The following is a 22,607-nucleotide window of genomic DNA, read 5'->3' on the forward strand; positions in this document are numbered from 1 at the left end:
GACTCTCAGTAGATATTTTCTTAAGTACCTTTAAACACAATTAGTCACTCATTAGACAGTAAAACCCCTCAGCAGTGAGGCTCAGTTTGTGTAGGGTTACAATAAAATCCATCCAGGAAGGGGTGGGATAAGATCAAAACTTTTACCAACAAGATACTCTGAAGTTCAGATGAGCCATCAGCTTTTAAACCACAGCCTGAGTAAGGCAATGTGGTCACTGCAGGTTTTCAAAAACAATCCAGTTTAAACTTTACAGCAGCAGCTTTAACCCTAATTACCAGCCTGTAACTTGAAGGTCTTTTCAGTTTTTCTAGCTTGCTTATCCTTATTGAGTTAAAAACTCAATTCAAGTAATTTTTCCATACCAGCCACAGTCAAAACCTGTAGGTTAACAAAACCTTAACAATTCAGCTTTTAAGGGCAGATAGCAGGGTTTTGACTCAGACACTAAAAATGTACATGGCAAGTATCAGTACAGTCACTATTTTGTCACAGAAGCTTTGCTTGGAACATCTACCAGAAATTATACCAGTAGCTCCTGCTGCAGCCTCCCACTGAGCCTTTCTGACAGTCACGACAAGAAAGTGCTGACACAAAGTCCAGGGATGGGTCAAGAGTTGAGGACAGAGCAAACTTGCCCTGGACACTGTACTGTCCAGGGGACATGGCACTATCCATCCCTTCTTTTGCCTCCACAAGGAAATCATTCCTTGGGGAATGGGGATTGCTGTCACAGGCTGCAAATATTTACAGGCTACAATTCCAGAGGTACCAGCACCTACTGCTGGGTTCTCCTTCCACTACTACCTCAGGGCAGCAAAGCTTTCTGTGGCAGTGCTGACATATTTTTCTGAGTTACCACTGGCTTTAAACATGCCAGTAACAGGCTACAGAAACTCCAACTTTTGTCAAAGTTCTACCTTCCACTTCTAGGCACTGAATTTAAAGCCAGGGTTAAGAACAGGACCCAGTTCTCTGGTCATACTCACTTCAACTTCAGTTCTGTACGAGTGCCCAGATCTGAGGAGAGTTGCTGAATGAGGGAGAGCAGCACAGGCTGGGACAGTGGGCATGGATGCTGTCCAAATACTTGCTGAGTATCCACAGTCTCACAGACATAAAGAACCAGGTTGAGATCAGCTGCTGTTAGAGCCTGCAAGGAAGACACAGCTAGAAATGCACAGGAACCAACAGGCAGGTGAGGGACACAGGACAGAGTGACAGCTCTGGGATGCTCAGTGGCTCAACAGCCTCCTCTGGGAGCAAAAATCTCTGCACCTCTGCTGTACAGGCCAGCAGGGCCATCTTTAGGCTCTTGCTCTATGCTCTGAGGGCACCTGTGTCTGTTCCAAGCTGAACAGAGCACAACCACACAGAGGGGAGCAAGTTACTGTCAGCAGCATGGAGCAGGGCCAGCAGTGCTATCATTCCCAGAAGAGTTTGTCAGCAGCAGCTCAAAGGGATCTGCCTGCATGTTCAAAGTCAAAGGCAAGGTCAGGCCCCAGCTGTGGATCTGCCTGGAGAGGCTTATGAAGCTGTGTGTGCCACGTGTCAGTGCCAATGGCAGAACACACTGGAGCACTGACACTGTCCTGACAGGACATGGGCAGGAATGAAGGAACTTAACTGCTACCAAATCATGGAACCTGCATGGCTCTGGCTCCACCTGCATGAGAACAACTGCACCCCTCAAGCACTCCACTGCCACAGGTCTTTTCAGTCAACTCCTGTGTAAGCTGTTTTGAGATTATGTACCCACCCCAAGGAGCTTTTTTTCCTTCTCAGTCCCCAACAAGCAGTGGATGACTACCAGCAAAACTGGGTACCTGCTGGAAAGCTTGGTTGAGGTGTCCCTGCTGGAGCAGCTGAAGGATGTGAGTCTGCTGGGACTGGAAATCCATGTGAGTAGAGGGGATGGGTGTCCCAGCTGCTGAGCGCATTGCCTGGACAATGCTCGAGGTGACAGCTGCCTGCTGCTCCTTCATAGCCAGGCTCACTTCTCCTTTAATGACTCTCTGCACCTGGGCCAAAATAGACTCCTGCATGCTGAAAAAAAAAACAGAACCCATGGGCACCTCTGAGAATGAAGAGCCCAGGGATAACACTGCACAAAGCTTATACCAGTGAGAAAACACAGGCTGGTTTGCTTTTTGTAGTGGGGCTCCCTAAGGGTTCATACAAACAGATCTGAAGCACAGGCAACTCTGTGGCCAACACCACAACGTCCCAGGGTGCACTTGGAAGATGCTGGGATTCTGTGCAGAAGAGTGACATTTCAGGGAACTAAGTCTCTCATCAAAGTGTTTTAAATCTTTAATATCTCTGGCTTACAAGCAAGGACACTAAGCTGTGGGGTTATCCCCAAATGAGGCCAGCTTCCTACAGGAGATCTGTATGCAGCTCCTTGTGTGCAGATGACACCTTTAGAATGAGAACACACTTATATTGTGCCTGTGACTTCTCCACACAAGAGGATTTCACAGTGCAGACTCTGCTGCTCTGTGTGACACCTTTTCCCTCAAGGGCTGGATTCTCCTCTCTCACAAAGGGTACAAAGCATCAAACCTGCTCTACCACAGGTAGAAAAGCAGGGCTTCCTTGGGAACAAGCACAGCCCATGCAACAAGACCAGAATTTAGTCTGGTGGCCTTCCTGGCAACTCTGGCCTGCACTGAAGACCCCAGTGTGTTCTGACATTTGTCCTAGTGGCTTAAAATAGTCATGGTTGTTCTGCCCCATAGGTGACCACCAGCCAATCTCAATGCCTGGCAATCTGCTACTGCCTCACGGTGTGAATGTGCTGGAGGCCCTGCTGGGATCCCATCCTGAAAGCAGGAGGGCAAAGCACAAACTGCTGCACAGCAGCTGTGGGGAGAGAGAGTAGCCTGTAGAAACTGTATGCCTGAGGACACTGAGTAAAGAAAAGACTCTCTGAAATGATTTTCAGGAAGTACTCAGATTTGAGTCTGCTTAGTGGTGCCTTAGATCCTTCTGTTCTCCACTGTGCACACGGGACGTGGAGAAAAGCAGGCCCTGAGCTTCTCAACAGAGCTGGGAAACCTTCTGTGGGCAACAGCCACCAGCCCACTTGCTTTGCCCTTTGTGCAGGGCCAACAAGCAGCCCTACAGCACTCCTGGCTTGCTGTACACCTCAGTGACACCTCTTTCCCCAAGGCCAGCTGCCAACTCACTTGCCCACGATGAGGTGGAGCTGGTGCTGCAGCTCGGCGTGGACGCTGGCGGCGATGCTGGAGGCCAGCTGCTCCGTGCTGCTCTGCAGGGCGCTGATCAGCTGCCGCAGCTGCCCCAGCAGCGGCTCCCGCACCTCCTGCTCCCGCACCTTCTTGTTCTTCAGGTGAGCCTCCAGCTGCTGGATGTCTGCAACAAGCACAGAGGGAGAGGTTTGTGCCCCCTGCACCGGTGGAGATGATCAGGGCAGAAATCTGGCTGGCAGGCTCGGTCGTGTTCTCCAGCAGAAGCGATCGCTGAGCCCGTGTATGAGCACAGGACAGGAGAAGCACAAGCCTTGTTTTGGACCATATTAGATCAAACTAGAAACCCATCTTTCAGTCTCCCCATCATACAGCAACAAACCCACCAGTTCTCCTAAAACAGACTTCTACAGGCACTCCTTGTTCAGGGGACATAAAGGCAGGAGTGAGGGTGTTTTATTTCATACATAGGGGGAACTGTGATCTGCATTAGTTCAATGCTCGTGAACAAAGAGGGGAAACTTTTCTGACAAGAAAGAAATCATGTCTCCAAAGATTTAAAACCTGTATTTTAAAATATCTTAGAAACTGGCCTGATCAAAAGCTCTTGTAAGCTCTCGTATTTGTGGGAGACTTGTGTGGAAGAGGAAGGGTGCAAAATAAACAGCAGCTGGAGACACCCTGCAGATCTATGGCCAACAGAAGTCACCGTGCTAGCACTGGCCACATTCAGGCCCTCTCAGAAACCAGCTCTGCAGAGTAATACCTGTCCAGCCTCCCCAAAGGCCAAGGATCTGCATCCCAAGCCTGAGAACAGGAATGATCTTCTGCAGTGCATCAGTGTACAGTTTTCCTTACTTAAGGGTATGCTCTATTTCAGCCTATGTCCACACTGTTCAGCCACTATTTAACCTCTGGTCACCCTGGTACCCTTCTCTAAACCTTCTCCAATCCATTAACCATCTGAGAGGAGGGCCTAGCTGCAGGACTGCTACCCTCTCCATTCATCATGTTCCTGACACCAGGATGGGATAATCCTGCAGCTGGGCTTTTCCTACTCAGTAGATGAAGTCACAAATTCCCAGAACACAGCTGAGTGTTTTGCTATGTGGGCTACAAAGACCAGAAGTGAATCTGTACTCTTATAGCACCACCCACAAAAAACCTCCCCACTTTTGTTTCCCAAATATGGAACAGAACACATGGAAGGGCTAAGAGGTTAAACACTCACCAGTGAAACTCTGAAAGGCAAAAACATAAGGCCAATGTGTTGCCAGCCACTAATGCAGATAGTGCAGAGAAGAATTGAAGAAAACCTACTCACATTCCTGTGTGCCCTGCTTGAAGGTGTCATTGATTTGCTGGAACATGGACTGGCAGCTCTTCTCAAAGGCTGGCAGCACGACGCTCTGGAAGGCCTCCCTGTAGGCTGACTGGATGGGTCCCTGCAGAGTGTCAGCTGTGGCCCTCACAACACTGTCTGTAAGGTTCTTACAAGCACACACAGAAAATTCCAGAACATTAACTACAGCCTGATCTAAGGTGTGAGCAAACACCAGGTCTCTGCCACATACCCACACCAGGTATGGTCAGCCCAGTGTCCAAGGCTGTTCCCTTGGCTCTTCCCACTGGCCAGGCTGCACTGTGACTCCAGCAGGCAGAACCCCTGCTTGCTCAGGGGCTGCCCAAAACCAGCACCACTTCTGCTCTAGAGCAAGGGAAGGTGGCACAGTCAGGCACAGCTCCTTTCCCTTCTCCTCCTTCCTTCCCAAAAAACCACAATTCCCTGCCAAGGTAAGTAAGCAGCCTGTGTCCCCTAAATAATGTAAATATGGAGAACAGAATGCAGCCAGTCAAACCTTTTACACTTGACTGAGTTGGCCCTAAAAGTCACTGCTGTGGTGAGAATTTCTACTCTAGTAGAAATGAGCAACTTTGTAAATGAAAAAAGTGTTAATGAGATAGAGTGGGCAGGGGAGCATGCAAAGAGCTTCTCCTCCTAATGAGACCATGAAAAAGCTTTGACTACTGGCAGCTAAAGTGGCATTAATTACCTAGAGACAGAGGTGAGGGGAAAAGGCATAAGAAGTTGCTACCCAGGCAGGTGTGCTACCCAACTCAGTGTGCCCTGGAAAAGGTACTCTGGTACTCCTTACCTTTGATTTCACTAGCTTGGTAATATTCTCTTTCAGTGTCCCCTCAACAGCAGTGAGCTTGGTAGCAATAGTATTACTGAGCTGGCTGACAGTAGGGTCCATGCTCTTGGAAATGCCTAGGCATAACAAAAACAGGACAAAAATGCAGCTTTAAGCCTAAAGTCAAGTTCAAACACTTCGAAGGCCAGAAAAGAAAATGGAATCAAATGATTCTTGGATATGACACAGCAAGGGACAATGATCACAAATTGTGCTTGGGGAACTAAGGTTGGACATTTGAAGAAAGTCTTTGCTAGGAAGGTGGTACAGCTCTGGAAGTCCTAGAAGTTGTGGAAACTCCAGCCTTGGGAGTTTTTAAGAGTTGGTGTGACAAAGTCACAGCTGACCTGACCCAGAATAGCAGGTAGCCCTGCCTTAGGCAGCTACTGGCTGCAGGCTTTCCCACCAGCAGTTTTTGGAACATTTCCTTAAATGCATGGTGCCAGTGCATCGAGAAGGGGCAAAGACAACTTCAAGCTTGCTCCAGCCAAGTCTCAGCATTTCGAAATTCATCAGCCTCTTTCACCTTCCTCCATTGAACAGACTCCAAAGGCTTTAGAGATTATTATGGAAGGTCAGACCACACTCTCTGTAAAGGCATTCCCCTCTGGGAACCTCACACTGCTTCTAAACCACAGCCCCTCTTCTCAGATTACAGTGGGGCCCACAGTCGTGCAGAGAGACTGGTGCTCACACAGCCCAACTCCTGCTTCATACAGTGCCAGCACTTCCCCAGCGTGCTTTTGATCCCAATGGAGCCACCTGTAGGGCTCCAGCTCCCAGCCACACTCACACTGGGGCACTGTTTTCTTCATCTCCTCACGGATGGTCCTCTCCAGGCGGTTACACACGGCCGTGGACAGCGACTGCGAGAGCTGCTGGGACAGCTGCTCCTGGAGCTGCCCATTGCGCTGCTGCCCCTCCAGCAGCACCCGCTCCAGCCTTCTCTCTGATGAGACCTGGGGTCAAGGAGCACAACAGCACATCTCCTATCCACCCACAACACTCCTGTCCACAAAGATGGACAGCAGCCTCACCTCCAGAGGCTCTGGTGAAAGAGCGGTCTCCTAACGTTACTGCTGTGTTCCTGAAACAGGGTGCTCTTAAACAATTGATCAGGGTGAGAAAAGAGCTTTGGAAGGCAAGATAGGAAAGTCAAACAGCTAAAGTAATCTGGACAGTACTGTTTCCTACATACTGTGGTTAACTTGGCTGCCCCATTAGCAGCTCAGCCCCAGCCAGCCACTCACTCACTCTGCAGCAGGATGAGGGAGAGAGCTGGCAGGGTAAAAGTGAGCAAGCCCATAGGTTGAGGTTAAGACAGTTTAAGAGAGGTAAAGCAAATGCTGCACATGCCAACCAAACAAAATAAGGAATTAATTTAGTACATCCCATCAGTGAGCAGCTGTTCAGCCATTCCCAGGAAAGCAGGGCTCCCTCATGCCTAACAGTGGCTGGGGAGGACAAACACCAACAATCCAAGTGTCCCCTCCTCCTCCTCCTTTCCCCCTTTACTGCTGAGCACAGCATCACACAGTGTGGGGCACCCCATTGGTCACTGGGGTCAGCTGTCCTGGCTCTGTCTCCTCCCAACTTTTGACCACCTCCAGCCTCTGCCTGGTGCAGCAGGGTGAGAAACAGAGAAGGCCTTGACAGGGCATAGAAAAAGCAAAAACATCAGTGTGTTATCAGCATTGTTTTGGTCACAAATCCAAAACATAACACACATGAGTTGCTGTGAAGAAAATTAGCTCCATCTGAGCCAAATCCAGGACACCAGAAACCATCAAGTCCAATATATCCATAAACAGCAAGCTGGTAGAAATGTTTCTATAGGATGGAATTAGTGGATGTAAGTGAAAAAGTGATGGGAACAAATCCAGGCTTCAGGCTACTCACACCTGATGAAACAAGGAGCAAACATCTTAAACAAACTAACACCTCAAACTCCAACAAAGTAAACAATGAAATGACAATTCAGCTGCTGACAAAGTTCAGTCCATGCATAAAGTTGTGGAGAAAGAAAAAATTATTCTAGTATGACAATATAGCTCTAGACCCTGAAATGCAGTAGAAAGGTATCTAAATTATCTGTGAATATCAGACTAATGGTCAAAAAAGGAAAATCTGAGACTAATTAATAGAGAAAGCTATTGTCATAGAAGTTAGGAGTGGTTTCAGACATGAGATAGGCTGGAGCTGTTCAATTTGGGGAACATAACCAAATTCAGTGCAGCATATGTACACAGGAACCAATAATTCATAATACAATACAAATAATTAGATACCAAGTTTGAAAGCAGCAAAAGAAAATACTTCTCAGACAACACATAAGGGACCTGTAGACCAGCATATGAATAAATGTGGACAAACAAGATAATTCTATATCCAGCTATGCATGTTTCTGGTGCAAGTACTGACTTGCCTTAAGGAAGAAAGGAAGGAAGGCTCAGCCATGATTGCTCTTGTACAACTGGCCACTGCCTGAGGTGGGATAATGTACCAAGTGCACCCCTGGTCCACACCAGCACTGCAGCACTTATGGCTTAACGGGTTACTAAGATTTAGGGGCACAGAGAAAGTGTCAGTTCTGTTCTATTTCTGAGTTTCTTGCCCTGAAGAAGGGCCTGAGAGGAACTGAAATAGTGACACTGCAGCAGGGCAATTGTACTGCACCTACGGCCCCACGCTCCCACGATCCTTGACCTTTCTGAGCCTTCCTCACACCTCCAGTCTGCCCTGCATCTTCCACTCAGCCTTGCCAACAAGGATACGCTCCTGCTCCTGCTGGGAGTCGATGACCCTCTCCATGTGGCCCATGAGGGAGCTCTGGATGGCGTCGAGGTGATCCGTGAGCCTCTGCAGCAGCTCCATCTGCGTCTGCCGCAGCTCGGAGAGCTCCCGCTGTTGGCTCCTCAGGATGCACATCACCTCCTCCTGGAACTCTGCTGTCACCTGCATGTGGAGAGGACAAGCATTCATTTCTAACAGGACTGGAGGTCAGATCACTTTTCTGTTCAGTATTGAGTCAAGCCCTGTGCCTGGAAGTGAAGTGTAACACACAATGCAGCAAACAGGACCAGTTTAATGCCTGTTCCCAAGAACTGCTGTGCCAAGGAATAAACTGATAAAACAAGGTTCCTGCATGGAATTAATAAATGGTTGCTTAGAATACCAACTGGTTAGATACAACACGCCCTTCAAAACAGATTTTATTCACTTTTGGCCAGGTACTGAGAGTGTTGATGCCTACAAATGTAAACAATGACCACAAACACTCACAAAAGAGCTGTGCAATCAGTACACTAAGGAGGCTTCTTTAGAGCACTTTTTCAGTCTTTCATTTATTTGAAAACACCAAACAACTAGACAAGTATAAATTTATATATGTTGTCACTTCACTGCTCAAAATAGTTCAAGGAGTGTGAGGACCCACCCTTAAGGGGAAGGAACAAGGAGACACACACATCAAGGCCAATCCCCCTGTGACCCTTTCTTTGACAGGAACAGCTTATCCTGCTGCAGGCAGAGGCAAGTATGAGAAAGAAATCATCAGTCTGGAGAGCACAGAGCTCCTTCTCTGCTGCACGTCAGCACTGAGCAATTCCAAGCCCAAGTGCAGCCCCCTCTCAACCTGCTAGGGCATGACCCATGATACTTCAAGGAACTGGATGAACTTTCTCTCAGGTTTTCCCTAGTAAGATATGAAGCATCATGAAGAGCAGCTCTGACTCACCTGGTTGTTAGATGATCTTGGTGACTGGTTCATATCCCTGGAAATAAACAGAGAAAGAGTAGTAACCCAGTTATGTCAATTAACTCCTCTTATTATCCAAGTCTTCTGTCAAAACAGATCACACGTTTTATGGTTACTTTAGATTTTACACTCCAGCTCATAACTCCAGCTTGCCTTGTGTAACATGGAGAATGATGGGAAGGTGATGAAATCCCAGTCCTTACAGCACTATCACACTATCATTTGCACTGTTCACAGACCATGAAATTCCTTACAGACTGGTCCCTTTGCAGGGAAGAGACCTGAACCAAGTGTTAATGAGGACTATTACAAAGTGCACTCCACACTGCTTTTTCAGTTTTGTCCAAATTCAAAGCCAGGGAAGACCCAAACAAAAAACAAGTATTCATTTGTTAAAATTTAGAATGAATGAGCACTAATCATCCAGAGCAATTCCAGCTCTCAAAGTGAAGAAACTAGTGATGCACTCCAGCTCATACAACAGAATAAGGTAAAACCCTGAACTGATCCACTGATACTGCACGTCTCCATCAAAGTCACAGATCAGTGAAGAAAAGTAACACTTTTAGTTCCCAGACAATATCCACTCTGCAACTTTAAAAGGACTGAGGCAGAAAAAGTGAAAGTCATTTCAGAGGTCAAGAGCCTTCTGGGTGCCACTGTGCAGGACCACAGCCAGAATTAAATGCCATAGCCCATCTGTGTTGTGATCTGCACAGCCAGAGATCCAAATCATGGAGCTATGGGAACACAAGAAGAGGAGAGAGCCCTGTGCAGAAGCTCTGCTGCTCTCCTCACACTGATGGAGACAGATTGGTCTAACATGCCATGGGCAGACCTTTCCAGTCACCAATTTTCACTTACAGGATATTGATATAAGCATGTTTAGAAACACACAGAAGCAGCAAGCAGGTAACAAATGACAGATATTGCTGAACAAGGGCACTGAACAAGGGCTGCTGCTCAGAAGCCAATTAAAAAGGGAGGCCATTGTGACACTCACAGTTCCAATAAAGCCTTCACTGAAACCAGTGAAAGGGCCCAGTGTCCCCTCACAATGTGTAAGTTACCTCCCATGCATTCTTCTCAAGCCCAGGCTGTATTTTGGATTTTGAGTCCCAGCTGGAGATAGTGCAGAACTATTCCCACACCCGAGAGCCAGTCAGTGTCTGAGTGACCAGCAATGCCCTCTGTGGGGTTCCTGCCCTCTGCAAACAGGCTGAGGGCTGGGAGCACTTGGCTGCTGCCTCAGACCCCAAGGGCTGCAGGAGGCTGTGCCCTGCCCAGCTGGTGCTGAGCCTGCTGTGCCCTGGCCAGCCCAGCATACCCATCATCCTTCTTGCCCTTCCTTTTCAGCTTTGGGGAGGCCCGGGGGGATGCCTTGACTTTCCAGTCCTTCACAGGCAGCCTCTGTGCTGATGCCTTGGCACCAAATCCACCTGACGTGGAAGCCAAGCTTGCAACTTCATCATCGTGGTCACTGTGAAGGAACAGCAAGGGAGAGGACATCACTCACCACACTGGACTGGGATGGATTCACACAGATCTTCATCCACACATGGCCAGAGTCAGCTACAGACACAGACATCCCCACCTAACCTTTCAGAGTCACCTCCACAGAGCTCAGAACAGGCTGCTCTGCTTTGATCCAGGTCTGCTCAGGCTGAGCTCGAGTGCTGTGCAGAAAGGCTTGGGGGGTCGCTGCATTAGGGACAGCAGGGCCCAGGCAGCTGTAAAGATGTAGGGAAGTGCTGTGTAAAGCACATCCCTACCTCCTGTAGAAATGTGCTTTACACAGCACATCCCTACAGCTTTACAGACAGAAGCACTGGACACAGAACACATTGCAAGAACAGAGGAGGATCAGGTGAGCCTAAGACGTCTGTGATCCTCAGTACCTTGGAGACTTTCCCCTGCTTAGCAGCCTCCAATACAGGCTGCAGGTTTCAGTCTGAATTTATGTGTGGACTGTGCACAACCCTCAGCTGTCAAACAGAGCTGAGCTTGTCAGGCACACAGAATGTGCCCACAGAACTTCAGGGGCACTTATAAGGGAGGAAAGATGTCAGAAGCAAGAAACTTACTCCTGAGGTACCCTTGCTACCTTATATAAGGCAAAATATTTGGAAACTGATCACTTACTAGGTTTTTACTGGTAAATAAACCAAGCTTCCTCCATGCTTTTAGAAGCAGCACAATCAAACCTTTCCCTACAGAGAATAAACTGGAGAGGGCCCAGAGGCCAATGCTGAGATGAGCTGAAGTCACCAGAACATGAGGAAAGCTGGGCTGCAAACCCACATTAAGTCAGGAGACAAAGCAGAGACATTCACCCCACACGTGAAGGCTGGCTGGGAACAGAGGCACAAATGCAGCCTGAACTGAGTCCATGCAGGGTGAGAGAGGGGGCTGAGCACTCTGGTACCTTTGTTCTGCACTGGCATCCTGGCTGTCATGCTGCAGAAGGTGGTAGCTGTGTCGATGGTAGGAAGAGCTCTTGTGCTTTTCTTCAACTTCATCCCTTGGGCTAGAGGGGGAAAAAAGAAAATACCATCACAAAAGTCTCTTTCAGCTTGGATAGTCACTCTCTCCATGTCTCATGAGAGATCCTGATTGAAGTCTGTAACAAAAATCAACCCCACACTGATCCCACAGGTCCAGGAAGACGCAGTGCTGTGTAGAGGCACTAAGCACTTGAACTTGTCCATGTGCTTTTCTGGGGCCTCAAAAGGGGAGAAGCAGCTCAGCTATGCTTGAAGTAGTAACCAAGAACTATCTCCCAACAGATATTCATACAAGAGAGGTAAGCCACTACTCAAACCTGGCAGCACACCATACTTCCATGAATAGCATCACCTCGAGTTTGTTTTTCCTCATTTAATACTGATCACTGAAGCAAAAATCATCAGTGCTTCTTAGTTCCTTAAAGTGTCTGAGGAAGTGTGTAAATTTGATGAGTCAGCTCTAACAGACAGGATTGTAACAGTGGATCCAGTCTGAGTATCACAATGATTTTGAGAGCAAACTGCACGTGCTTCTGGGCTGTCAATTAGGTCTGCCTGAATGCAGCTTGCAGGAAGACTTTACACAGAAGTGAGCACTGGTGAAATCTCTCACATTCAGAGATAGCTGATCTGGTATTCTGATATAAGACATCCAGAAGAATTCAAAGACAGAGTGGGATTGAGGGGAGTTGCAAACTCCTACAAACATATTTTCTCAAGTTCATATTATGAGAAAAAGAAAAAATATTGTCTAGAAACACAGCCTTAATGCCCTCCCAGAGCCATCAGATGGGACTGTTTCCTGAAACAACATCCTCAGCTGTGGAGGCACAAGGTGAGGCCCTTCTTTGCAACTCTGATGAGTGAACAGTCCAGGATTACCTGAGGGACAACACTGACCCTCTCAGCCTTCCAGTCCTGCTGAAAAGGAAGGTGTTTGCAGGTTCACATGGTGCATGTAGCCCCAGCATAATTGAAATCTGGAGATGCCAGATGCCTCTTGCTGTTCTCATCCTACTACAGGACAGGGACACCCATTCTGTGATGAAACCCAGCACTGCTCCAGCATAACAGATTGCTCCTTCTAAGTAGCCTAAGTGCTGTTGCACCATCCTTCATTCCTGCTCCATTGCCATTTATTTTCTGACAGCTAAAGTACTTTATGTATTTGTAACACTAGCTGCATAGAGCCAGTCCTAGAAGAGAGACATACAAGCAAGCCTGACAGTTATTTGGTCAATTGATTCAACAAAAGCCTGCATCATCTGGGGCAGAATGTAGCTTGTACTGATTTGATTTCCAGAGCACAAAAAAAAATTCTCAAGTCTCCATGTGAACATGAAGGCCAATAAAGTAGACTTTTCACCTTCTTAACAGAGATCATTTATGTTGCAAAGGGTATCAGAAAGCAAAAGTGGTTAGAGGTGGCCTAAGAAGTTCAGGATACAGCACACAGGAAGGCCGACTCATCAGATCCTTCAAGGGAAGGAGGGATGGAGAACTGCTCTGGATTAATCACAATGTAACAGCTTTCCACCAAGCTGCCAACTTGGCAATGCAAACAAATTGCCCCCTGCCAGACAAACCCAAGGGATTACCTGTCTGCCATGCTGTTCCTGGTTTCCCGGGTTATGTCAGGAGCCGCCGGCCACGGCTGACTCACGACACTGTCAGAAGATGCGTTTTCCTGAGTTAAAGCAGTCTCCAGTAATGATGGAGCATTCAGTCTGTCCACCTCCACTGGAGGCATGTCCAAAGAGTGGTGGCTGTGCTCGGAGTTGTGGCGGTTCCTGGGAGACAGCAGGTGCAGGGCAGAGGCAGCTGAGGCCATGCTGTCTGCGTGGTGCCCGGGCTCCAGCCCCTCCCCGGGCAGCGCGGGCGCCGCCGCGCGAAGCTGCGCTGCAGGGTCTCAGAAGCAATCTCTGGGATATCCTGGGACATGGCTGTGGAAGCAGAGGAAATGACGTCTGGGGAGCGCTCACGGGTGGGAGAAGCCTGGGGCACCACCAAGGGCTCCACTTCCTGCAGTTCCAGTGCTAGAGAGGAGTTTCCTGGTGCCACCTACAAACAGAAATCAAACAAGAGGCTTCAGGATAATGTGGAGACACTTCAAGAACCCCTGGTGTCTTACACTAACTGCCTCTGGAAACAGCCTGCTGTATCCTTTCCTCTTGTGATTCCTTGGCTCCCACTCTGTCAGATGGAAAACAGTCCCAGCACTTGTAGTGGACTCTCAGCTGGGCTAACAACACACTTAAGCCAATGCTAGTTTGAACTCACTTTCATAAGAAAATGTAACACTAATTCTACCTCCCTGCTCTGCTCTAGACTCCCTCCTCTTTGAAGGAGAACATTAGTTTTAACACTGAACATCTCCTGGATGGAAAACTTGTTTCAATTTCAAGCTTTGGTCATGATCTGTTCTACACAAAACCTGGAAATTAAAATTTAGGGATAGGCAATCACAATTTCAGATTCATCAGACCAACAAGCAGGAATAAGCCTTTCCAGGTAGCATTGTCTCTTAACAAAAAGGCTGACCACATCCAGCCACTGGGATGGTGACAGCACAAGCTACAGCTGTCTCTCCATTGCTGTATCTGTAGCTGTACTGCAGCTACATGCTGTTCTACATATGGACAAATTCCACCAACATGGCTGAGTAAACTGGACTGCACATCTGTGCCAGCAGCTGTTTTACAAAGGGCACACACTGTCCCTGTTAACAATCAAATAAGTGTAATTCATAGAATCCTAGAAAGGTTCGAGTTGGAAAGGACCTTAAAGCTCATCTCCTTCCAACTCCACTGCCATGGACAGGGACACCTTGCACTAGACCAGGTTGCTCAAAGCCCCATCCAATCTGGCCTTGAACCCTTCCAGGGATGGGGAATCCACAACTTTCCTGGGAATTCTATGCCAGTGCCTTACCACCCTCTGAAAAAAGAATTTCCTCCTAACATCTAACATAAACCTCCCCTATTCTAGTTTAAAACCATTCTCCCATGCCCTATCCCTGTCTGCCCATGTAAAAAGTCACTCTTTAAAGTACTAAAAGGCCACTCTGCTCCTCAGACCTTTTTGTTCTCCAGGCTGAGCAATTTCAGCTTGTAGAGGCCCATAGAGAGGTTCCCTGGCCCATGAGAAGGAAGGGGGCAGCATTTGGAGCCTTACTGGAACAGGTGCCTTTGGTGTAAGCTTGTCAGGGAGGCCTGGGATAAGAACAGAGTGACTCCTAGGACTGGTCTGGAGACTGCTGCTGCTGCTGCTCAGCGTGAGGCTGGTGTCCAGCTGCATCTTGGGGCTCACAGTCAGGTCTTCTGAAGCTCTGCAGAAACAGACACCAGCAAATCAAGCAGCCCAAAGAAATGATTGATCTGTATCAAACACTCGAGGTGAGGAGATGGGGTACAACAGGTCAGTGGAGGAGGCCCTTGGTCCTTCCACCATGGTCAGCTACTCCCTGTCAATGAGCACCTGCATCTTCTAGTCCCCACAGAGCCCAGAGAGATACCAGGTGGAAACAACAAAAAAAGAAAAAAAAAGGGGCATTGCAATCTTTTAGAATTCAAGGGGTCAGTGAGAGAAGGGATCAATTGTATCTCCAGTGGACACTGTTCAGAGTACAGGGAGAAACACGACACTATGAGATAGGTCTGTCTCTGTTTCCCAGACCCCAGAAGTGAAGTTCTCCCCTGTTATGCAGCCCAACCCACTGTCACACTGCAAGATTTTCCTACCAGTCCTAATTCTCTCCCTGTTGTTGGTGGCTGCAGAGTTCTCTTACCTGTAAACAATGGCCCTTTGGGAAAAGCATGGAGAGCAACAAAACTGAGCTGCAATAACAGAATCCCTATGAGGCACACATAAAACACTCTTGTTGGCCTCTAGATGACAACAGACACGTTCCAAGCTGCAATAGGGATGCAAACAGCTGCCTACACAGGGATGTTGGGACTCAGGCCAGTTTCTAACTCTGGGTAGAATCTCCTCTCCTGCAAGACATGCTACAGCTCTGTGCTATCCCAAAGGCCTGTGCCAGTTCAGCTGCAGATGCATTATTTAACTCATGTGCTGCTCACCTGGGCAGAGAGGCATCCGTGACAGAAGTGCTGCTCATGGCTGTGACTGCAGTCAGGGAACTGACACTGCTGCCTGGAGAGACAGCAATCTGCAAGGAAACAGCAGTCAGGATGGCACAGAGGCCAACAACACAACTCAGCCTGAGGAAGAAAGACTCCTAGAGAGTCTCTGGTGAAGAGGGAATAGAAAACACCCCCACAGGTTGGGTTGTTCTGCTAAGGTGCTCAGGTGCTGGTCAAAGGCAAATCTGAAAACATCCTCATCATATGGCTGCTTTTACTGGGGAACTGCTGTCCCCAAAGTGACCTCACCAGTGCAGAGGCAGAGGGTTTATGGCAGAAGGTGGGGTACTCCAGAGGGGTCTCACAAGTCTGAACAGTTCCAACAGTCCCCTGATCATTTCAGATCTGCATTCCCACAGGACCCCACCAGCAGGATGTGCAGAGGTGGCACATTTTCTTCCATTACATATGGAATCATATTACATTACATACAGATCAGATCATATCCCCAAACAACATGTGCAAACTAGTAAGAGCAGTCTCCCAGCTCAGATACAGTTATTTAGCAAACCCATATTTCTACAAAGCACACCTACAGCAGTGGTTTTGCAGTTAAATACAGCACTTACAACACAAGCTTAGGCCAGTTTAGCATTTCAGATGTGCCAACAGGTCTCTGCTCAGTCTGGCTACATGCAGAGTTTCCTGTGTGCTCTGCATTCAGCTAGCAGAGCTTATCACAGTCATTACAGCTCAAAAGGGTGTCCAAAAGTACCAAAATCTACCCCCATCCCTTGCATCACCATAACAGTGCTGCTCTCTGATTACCTGTTGAAGAGAAGTACTTGGTGTCATGAATGCATCTGGAGTCATCAGCTTGGGTTTGGCATCACTGGAGAGGGAGAGGAAATCTGCTGGCACGGGCAGGTCCGCGATGCGCCGCAGGTCCGGCTGGGAGCCGTGCACAGACCCCTTCTCAGAGCCCAGCCCCTCCGTGCCCAGATCAGCCATGTGGTCTGGAAAGGCTTCCAGGGAAAGGTACAAATCAGTCTGGAACTTCCCTCCAAAACTAGAGCTCTAATTCCACTAAGTATAAACTTGTGCTGTTGCATGCCACGCTTGATTCCAAAAAGAACAAGCAAAAACCCTGCAAGATCCCAGTCAAAGCTTAGAGCAAAGCAAATCCTGTGTTGTGCTTTCTCTTTGTATGCCAGACTGGATTTTATCAGGCTTTGATAATAAAATGTCCAAGCTTCCTTTCTTCCCTAAAAGCAAGGCCAGTTGAACTGCCACATCCCAGAATGGTGAATGAGCTGAAAGAGCTCATCACAAACAGCCCAGCCCCCTCTACTCCCACAGCTCTGCTGTCACTCTGATCTCTTCCACCTGACAAGAGACAAACTTCAAGTTTCTTTCACAAGTGCCAAATCACCCAGGAAGGTGAACTCAAGCATGCACAAAGCATTAGCACTCCTGGTCTAACACATCCCAAACTCCATACTCACAACCAGGGTCTAACCAGCTTCCTGCTCCACTGCTACTCCATATTTAGAACTCTTTATGCAGTGACACCACTGCAGTACAAAGAGATACCCAAAACCACCTCCTGCTCTCCCCACCAATAACCTTTAAAGGCTCAGCAACACTGAAGACCAATTTAACACACATGCTCACCAAATTCTTCATGAGAGCCATGGGCAGGCATGGAAGCACTTGTGTCAGGGCTGTGAAGAGGCTGGAATCTAATCTGCACATCCTGTAGGGCCCTAGAAAGAAACAAGCAACTCTGATCAGCTTAAGAACCACCAGGAGAAGACTTAAGGCATCATTAAGGCTCAGAAGATTTCTCTTCACTGAACTAATTCCCTTGGAAAAGGCTTCAGTGTTTTCTGCCTGTCACAGAAGCAACAGAAGCTGATCCTCACTCAGCCGTGTCACCCAGTTCTGCCACCCAGGGTATCTGAGATGTTTCCCAGCACTTGAGTGTGAGCACAACTCTGAAATCACTCATGGCCATGGAAATACAAGCTTGTCACACCATTCAGGGCTACCTCCTGGTAAGGCCATACACATCACAGACAGAAATGTCTATGGGGCCAAGTAGCCTTTGTTTGAGCAAAAGAATTGAACTTAAATTTCTACAGGTCAGTGCAGTGTTAGGACAAACACAGACAGCTGCACACACATACTCACTTGGTGTGAACACAGAAGAGTTTTATCAGCACACCTGCTGCTGATTCAACAGCCCCAGAGCCCTGAGCACCTTCTGGAAGGGAGACAAAGGTAAAATATGAAGTTGCATGGAAACTATACACAGGATGAGCTGACAGCAAAGAACCAGCATGATACAGATTCTCTTTATCAATGATCTGGATGAGGGAATCAAGAGCATTCTCAGTAAGTTTGCAGACAACTCCACAGAATCACAGAATACCCTGAGCTGGAAGGGACCCATGAGGATCATTGAGTCCAACACCTGGCCCTGCACAGAACACCCCAAGAATCACTGCATGTGCCTGGAAGAACTGTCCAAATGCTTCTTGAACTCAGACAGGCTCAGTGCTATAACCACTGTCCCAGGGCACCTGCTCCTGTGCCCAACCAGCCTCGGATGAAAAACTTTTTCCTGATATCCAACAAAAACCTCCACTGACTCAGCTTTATGCCGTTTCCTTGAGTCCTGTCACTGGTCATGAGATTGAAAAGATCAGTGCCTGCCCCTTGTGAGGATGCTGGAAGACTGCAATGAGGTCTTCCCTCAGTCTCCTCCAGGCTGAACAGACCAAGTGACCTCAGCCACTCTCCATGCATCTTCCCCTTCACCATGCTCATGGCCCTCTTTTGGACACTCTCTAACAGCTTAGTGTCTTTTTTATAATGTGGTGCCCAAAACTGCACATGGGAGTCAAGGCTGCACCACTGCAGAGCAGAGCAAGACAATCCCCTCCCTTGACTGGCTGTGGATGCTGCACCACATTAGGCAGGAGTGTTGATGTGCTGGAAGAGAGGAAGGGCCTACAGAGGGGTCTGGACAGGCTGGATTGATGGGCTGAGGCCAGGTCCTGTGCTTGGGCCACAACAACCCCCTGCAGCACCATGGGCTGAGCAGAGTGGCTGCAAAGCTGCCCAGGGGGAAAGGGCCTGTGGGTGCTGGTTGAGAGCAGCTTAAAATGAGCCAGCATGTGCCAAGGTGGCCAAGATGGCCATTGGCATCCTGGCCTGTTTCAGCAACAGTGTGACCAGCAGGACAAGGGCAGTGACCAGGCCACACCTTGAATCCTTTGCTCCAATGCTTGACAGCCCAGCTTAAGCCTGGTGACAAAATTTTTCCTAACACCCAATCTAAACCTCATTGCGTGCAACCTGAGGCTGTTTCCTCTTGTCTTGTTAGTTGGGAGAAGTGACCAGCCTTTCACAAGGAAGTCAGAACAAGCCAGGAAAGAAATCCTGACGACACAGCAGCCAAATTTTGTCACCTACCTACACTCAAGTTGTCAGTTTCCTCTTCTGCTGGGAGCACCTCGGTGTGCCGCAGCCGGCAGCGGCTCACGGCCTGGATGCCAAAGCTCAGCACTGGGTGGGTCAGGAGGAACTCTGAGATGGAGCTGAAGTAAGCCTTGCCCTCCTCTTGGTTCTGCATCAACTCCATCACATACAAGACCTGGAAATGGTAAATCAGAGCTTTCAGAGCAGACCATGCACATGTGTGGGGACTACAGAGCTGAGCATCCAAAACAGATTGGGAACAAGGGAAATAATGTGAGGAATAAAGCTTGGATCTTGAAATTTGAAATGGAACACTCAAGGGAACCACAAGCACCAGACTCTTAAGGGAGTTAATGTTGATCAAGAACTAAATCCTACCATGCCAGACACAAGTATCTCCAAATGAGAGCTTTACAAAGGGTGAGAAATAATCCTTAAGGCTCCTCAGCATTACTCATCTGAACTGCTGCCCTTTTTCATCAAACAGTGAAATTGCTGAGTCAACTTCTGCATTTTTATCTACTAACACGCAAATCCCAGACCTAGGCAGCACAACCAGTCACACAGAAAGCCAATTCTGCTTCAGCCACCATTTCCCCACAGGCAGCAACAAAATGAACTACTTACTTTTCTCTGCACATCACTCAGTATCAGATACTCAGCTGAGAGGTCCAGGCAGACTTTCAGGCTGGGAAGAATATTCATGGAGCTGAAGATGTCAGGAGAAAAGCTACATGTACAAATAAGAGGGAGGGGGTGCAAGGTAGATTAGCCCAACCAGCATGACTGCTATGAAACTGCACTAATTACCAAAACTCCCACAGAACCTTAAGGAGTTTACAGCCCTATTACAGTGCAACCACCCACTAGAACAGAAACTCCTTTGCTGAAATCAATGCTGACATCAGCTAAGAAAGCAGCTGGGAGATGGCACGATAGGATCAAGTTATGGATTCTGAACATTGAAATGGAAGGTGACAGTCATTACTCATTGTGTTCCACATTCATAGGAGTACAAGAGTCAATGCTGCAGATTTAAAACCAAAAATCCACCAAATCAAAATAACCCTTCCACAAGTTTTGGACCTTCTGTAGTGTGAGGTGGAAAAAGCAGCACTCTATGTCATTTCTTCTCATTTAAAGAGGGAAAATCCAATGTGGCCTTAAACATGTGTGTGGTAAGAAAGGCCATGATCCACCAACAGAAAAATAAAATCAGGGAACCTAAGCTGAGTCAAGGGACGAATTAAAGCACAATTTCAATTTCTGGGCCTAGACAGCTCAACATTTAAGCCTTGGATAATTTCTTAAGCTCTATCAACATAGCAGCTTCTCAAAATGTAAACAGAAAAAGCACCAATAGGAAAAGATCCTAGATTGGTTATTGAATATCTAAAATTTCTAGAGAGGAAAACACTAAAGGTGTGCAGTTCTGCTGTGCAATCTCATGCTACAGCTATGTCTATGCTTTACAGAACAAGGCAAAGACAACAGATATTGGTAACACAAATAATAAAAGTATAAACTTCCCTGGCCTTGCCTAAGATTGACCTGACAGTCTGACAGAGCTGAGAGCTTCCAACAACAGGCTGGAATGGCCAAGGAGTAGAATCCATGGGACATCAGGGATCACCTTTGCAAATTCAGTACCCTTAAATGCCAGCCTTCAGGGGCATCCAGGCACACGTACCGAACAGTCTGCAGACAGGTCCAGGACACCGTGCACCACATCTTCAGCTCTCTGTTCTGCTCGGCTCCTGTGATGAGAAACCTCCAGAAGGGAACTCTGCAGGCACAACAGATCCAAATTCTCTTAAAGAAGACTGATCCTTCCCAGAAAAGCTCCTCACAAGCTGCCCATGGCTGATTTTGCCCAACCATGGCTGAAAGTTCCCAGAAAATTTCTGCTCTGAGGCAGACTAGAAACCACTACACCTCTCAGAAACTTTAAGGCCACAACTGAAGAAACAACAACAATAAAAGCTATATTTTCAGCAACAGCAGTTGAAATTTGGAGGTCTAACAGGCCATTTAAGACTGACCATACCACACACCTGAAAGGACTCCTCAATTTAGAATTCTCATTACTTTCATGGAATTGGCACTATGATTAAGGTCACTTTAGGTTGTGCTTCAGAGTCTTATTTATTTCTCCATCACTAGAAAACTGACTATAAAGATGACAGGACTTGTTTCTGCTACAAAGCTAAAATTTTTAAGTATGTTTCAGTTACAAGGAACTTTCAAGGTAAGGCAGAGTTAGAAAACAATGCTGAACTTTAATACTTCAAGGACAGGATTGGGGACTTACTCTGGGTCTTGTTTTTTATGGTTGTCACAAAAGAGCAGGCAGGAAAGAGGTCTACCATCATGGGGTTTCCACTCATGAAGACACCTGGGAATAAATCAGAGAAAACATCCAAGTGTGAAGGGAGTGGTAAATGAGGAGAATGCTGAACACACAACTCCTTGTCCAGAAGTCACAAATGAACACTAGTGACTTGTAGCTCTCCTTATATAAAATAAGGAGATCACACAGACAAATATTGTTACCAACAAATAAATAAAATTCCATGTTGCCATTTAGTCTGGTGGCTTAACAAAAATACAATGCAAAAAGAAGTCAACATTGAGAAGAACGGCTCAGAGCAGCCTCCTGCATTTACACAGACAGTGCAAAAGAGTTTGACTACAGCTTGTGCAAAGCACAGAACTCCTGTTTCCAGACACAGCACTCTGCTTTTTCCATAAGCCTATGATATTCAGTGCTGCAATTTTTCAGCAACAAATTACAAACACTTATGCTGCACCCTTATAATCCTGAGAATGACCATCACAGATAATTCTGTATCAAGGAAATTCTCCCAGAGAAAATGCTGCTCTCTGTTCCAAGATCCTTCATTTCCCAATTCTCCAGTTACCTTGGCTCATCCTGTCCCTCAATATAGATCTGCCAGAATTTTACAAAACCATCATGGCTTGCTGTGGCCAACACAGTTCCATCTGGAGAAAGTGCTCCCTCGCTCAGGCACTACACAAAGGGGAGAAAAGAGACACAGAAAAGTAATTTTACAGCTTTTCTTACTTTACTAGAAGAAAAGGCTCTATCTTCAAGCAATAATTTGATTAACAATCTGATAGTAGAGAAAGCCAGAGTGATTTCTAACAGAAACTGGTAGCTTCTAATGTTAAACCTTTTAACCCTTCACAGAACAATTGACAGGCACTCTCTTTCTTGGTAATAATAAACCATCACATTTTCCAGACAGCAAATTCAAGTACAAGAGATTCTGTTGCCACTGCTCTTACTCTTATTCATGTTATAAATAGAGCTCATTTTGATTTGGGCTCTTCTGGCTTTTACAATT

General features: G+C 47.3%; 1 protein-coding gene across 1 annotated transcript in view; it reads right to left on the reverse strand.

Annotated features, from left to right (window-relative positions):
• Positions 1-22,607, reverse strand: part of EDC4 (enhancer of mRNA decapping 4) — a 33,335-nt gene that overhangs the window by 1,221 nt on the left and 9,507 nt on the right. Inside the window, 22 exon segments of the mRNA XM_036390360.2 lie at positions 990-1,153; positions 1,827-2,046; positions 3,192-3,378; positions 4,537-4,702; positions 5,369-5,484; positions 6,201-6,356; positions 8,182-8,362; positions 9,144-9,180; positions 10,492-10,644; positions 11,590-11,691; positions 13,267-13,532; positions 13,535-13,729; positions 14,843-14,996; positions 15,751-15,839; positions 16,582-16,778; positions 17,428-17,519; positions 17,947-18,019; positions 19,234-19,414; positions 19,867-19,969; positions 20,930-21,025; positions 21,551-21,634; positions 22,161-22,270. Of these exon segments, the coding sequence (XP_036246253.2) occupies positions 990-1,153; positions 1,827-2,046; positions 3,192-3,378; positions 4,537-4,702; positions 5,369-5,484; positions 6,201-6,356; positions 8,182-8,362; positions 9,144-9,180; positions 10,492-10,644; positions 11,590-11,691; positions 13,267-13,532; positions 13,535-13,729; positions 14,843-14,996; positions 15,751-15,839; positions 16,582-16,778; positions 17,428-17,519; positions 17,947-18,019; positions 19,234-19,414; positions 19,867-19,969; positions 20,930-21,025; positions 21,551-21,634; positions 22,161-22,270 (3,122 nt within the window).

Source organism: Molothrus ater, chromosome 12, assembly GCF_012460135.2.
Source record: "Molothrus ater isolate BHLD 08-10-18 breed brown headed cowbird chromosome 12, BPBGC_Mater_1.1, whole genome shotgun sequence".
In the NCBI taxonomy this organism is placed as follows: Eukaryota; Metazoa; Chordata; class Aves; order Passeriformes; family Icteridae; genus Molothrus; species Molothrus ater.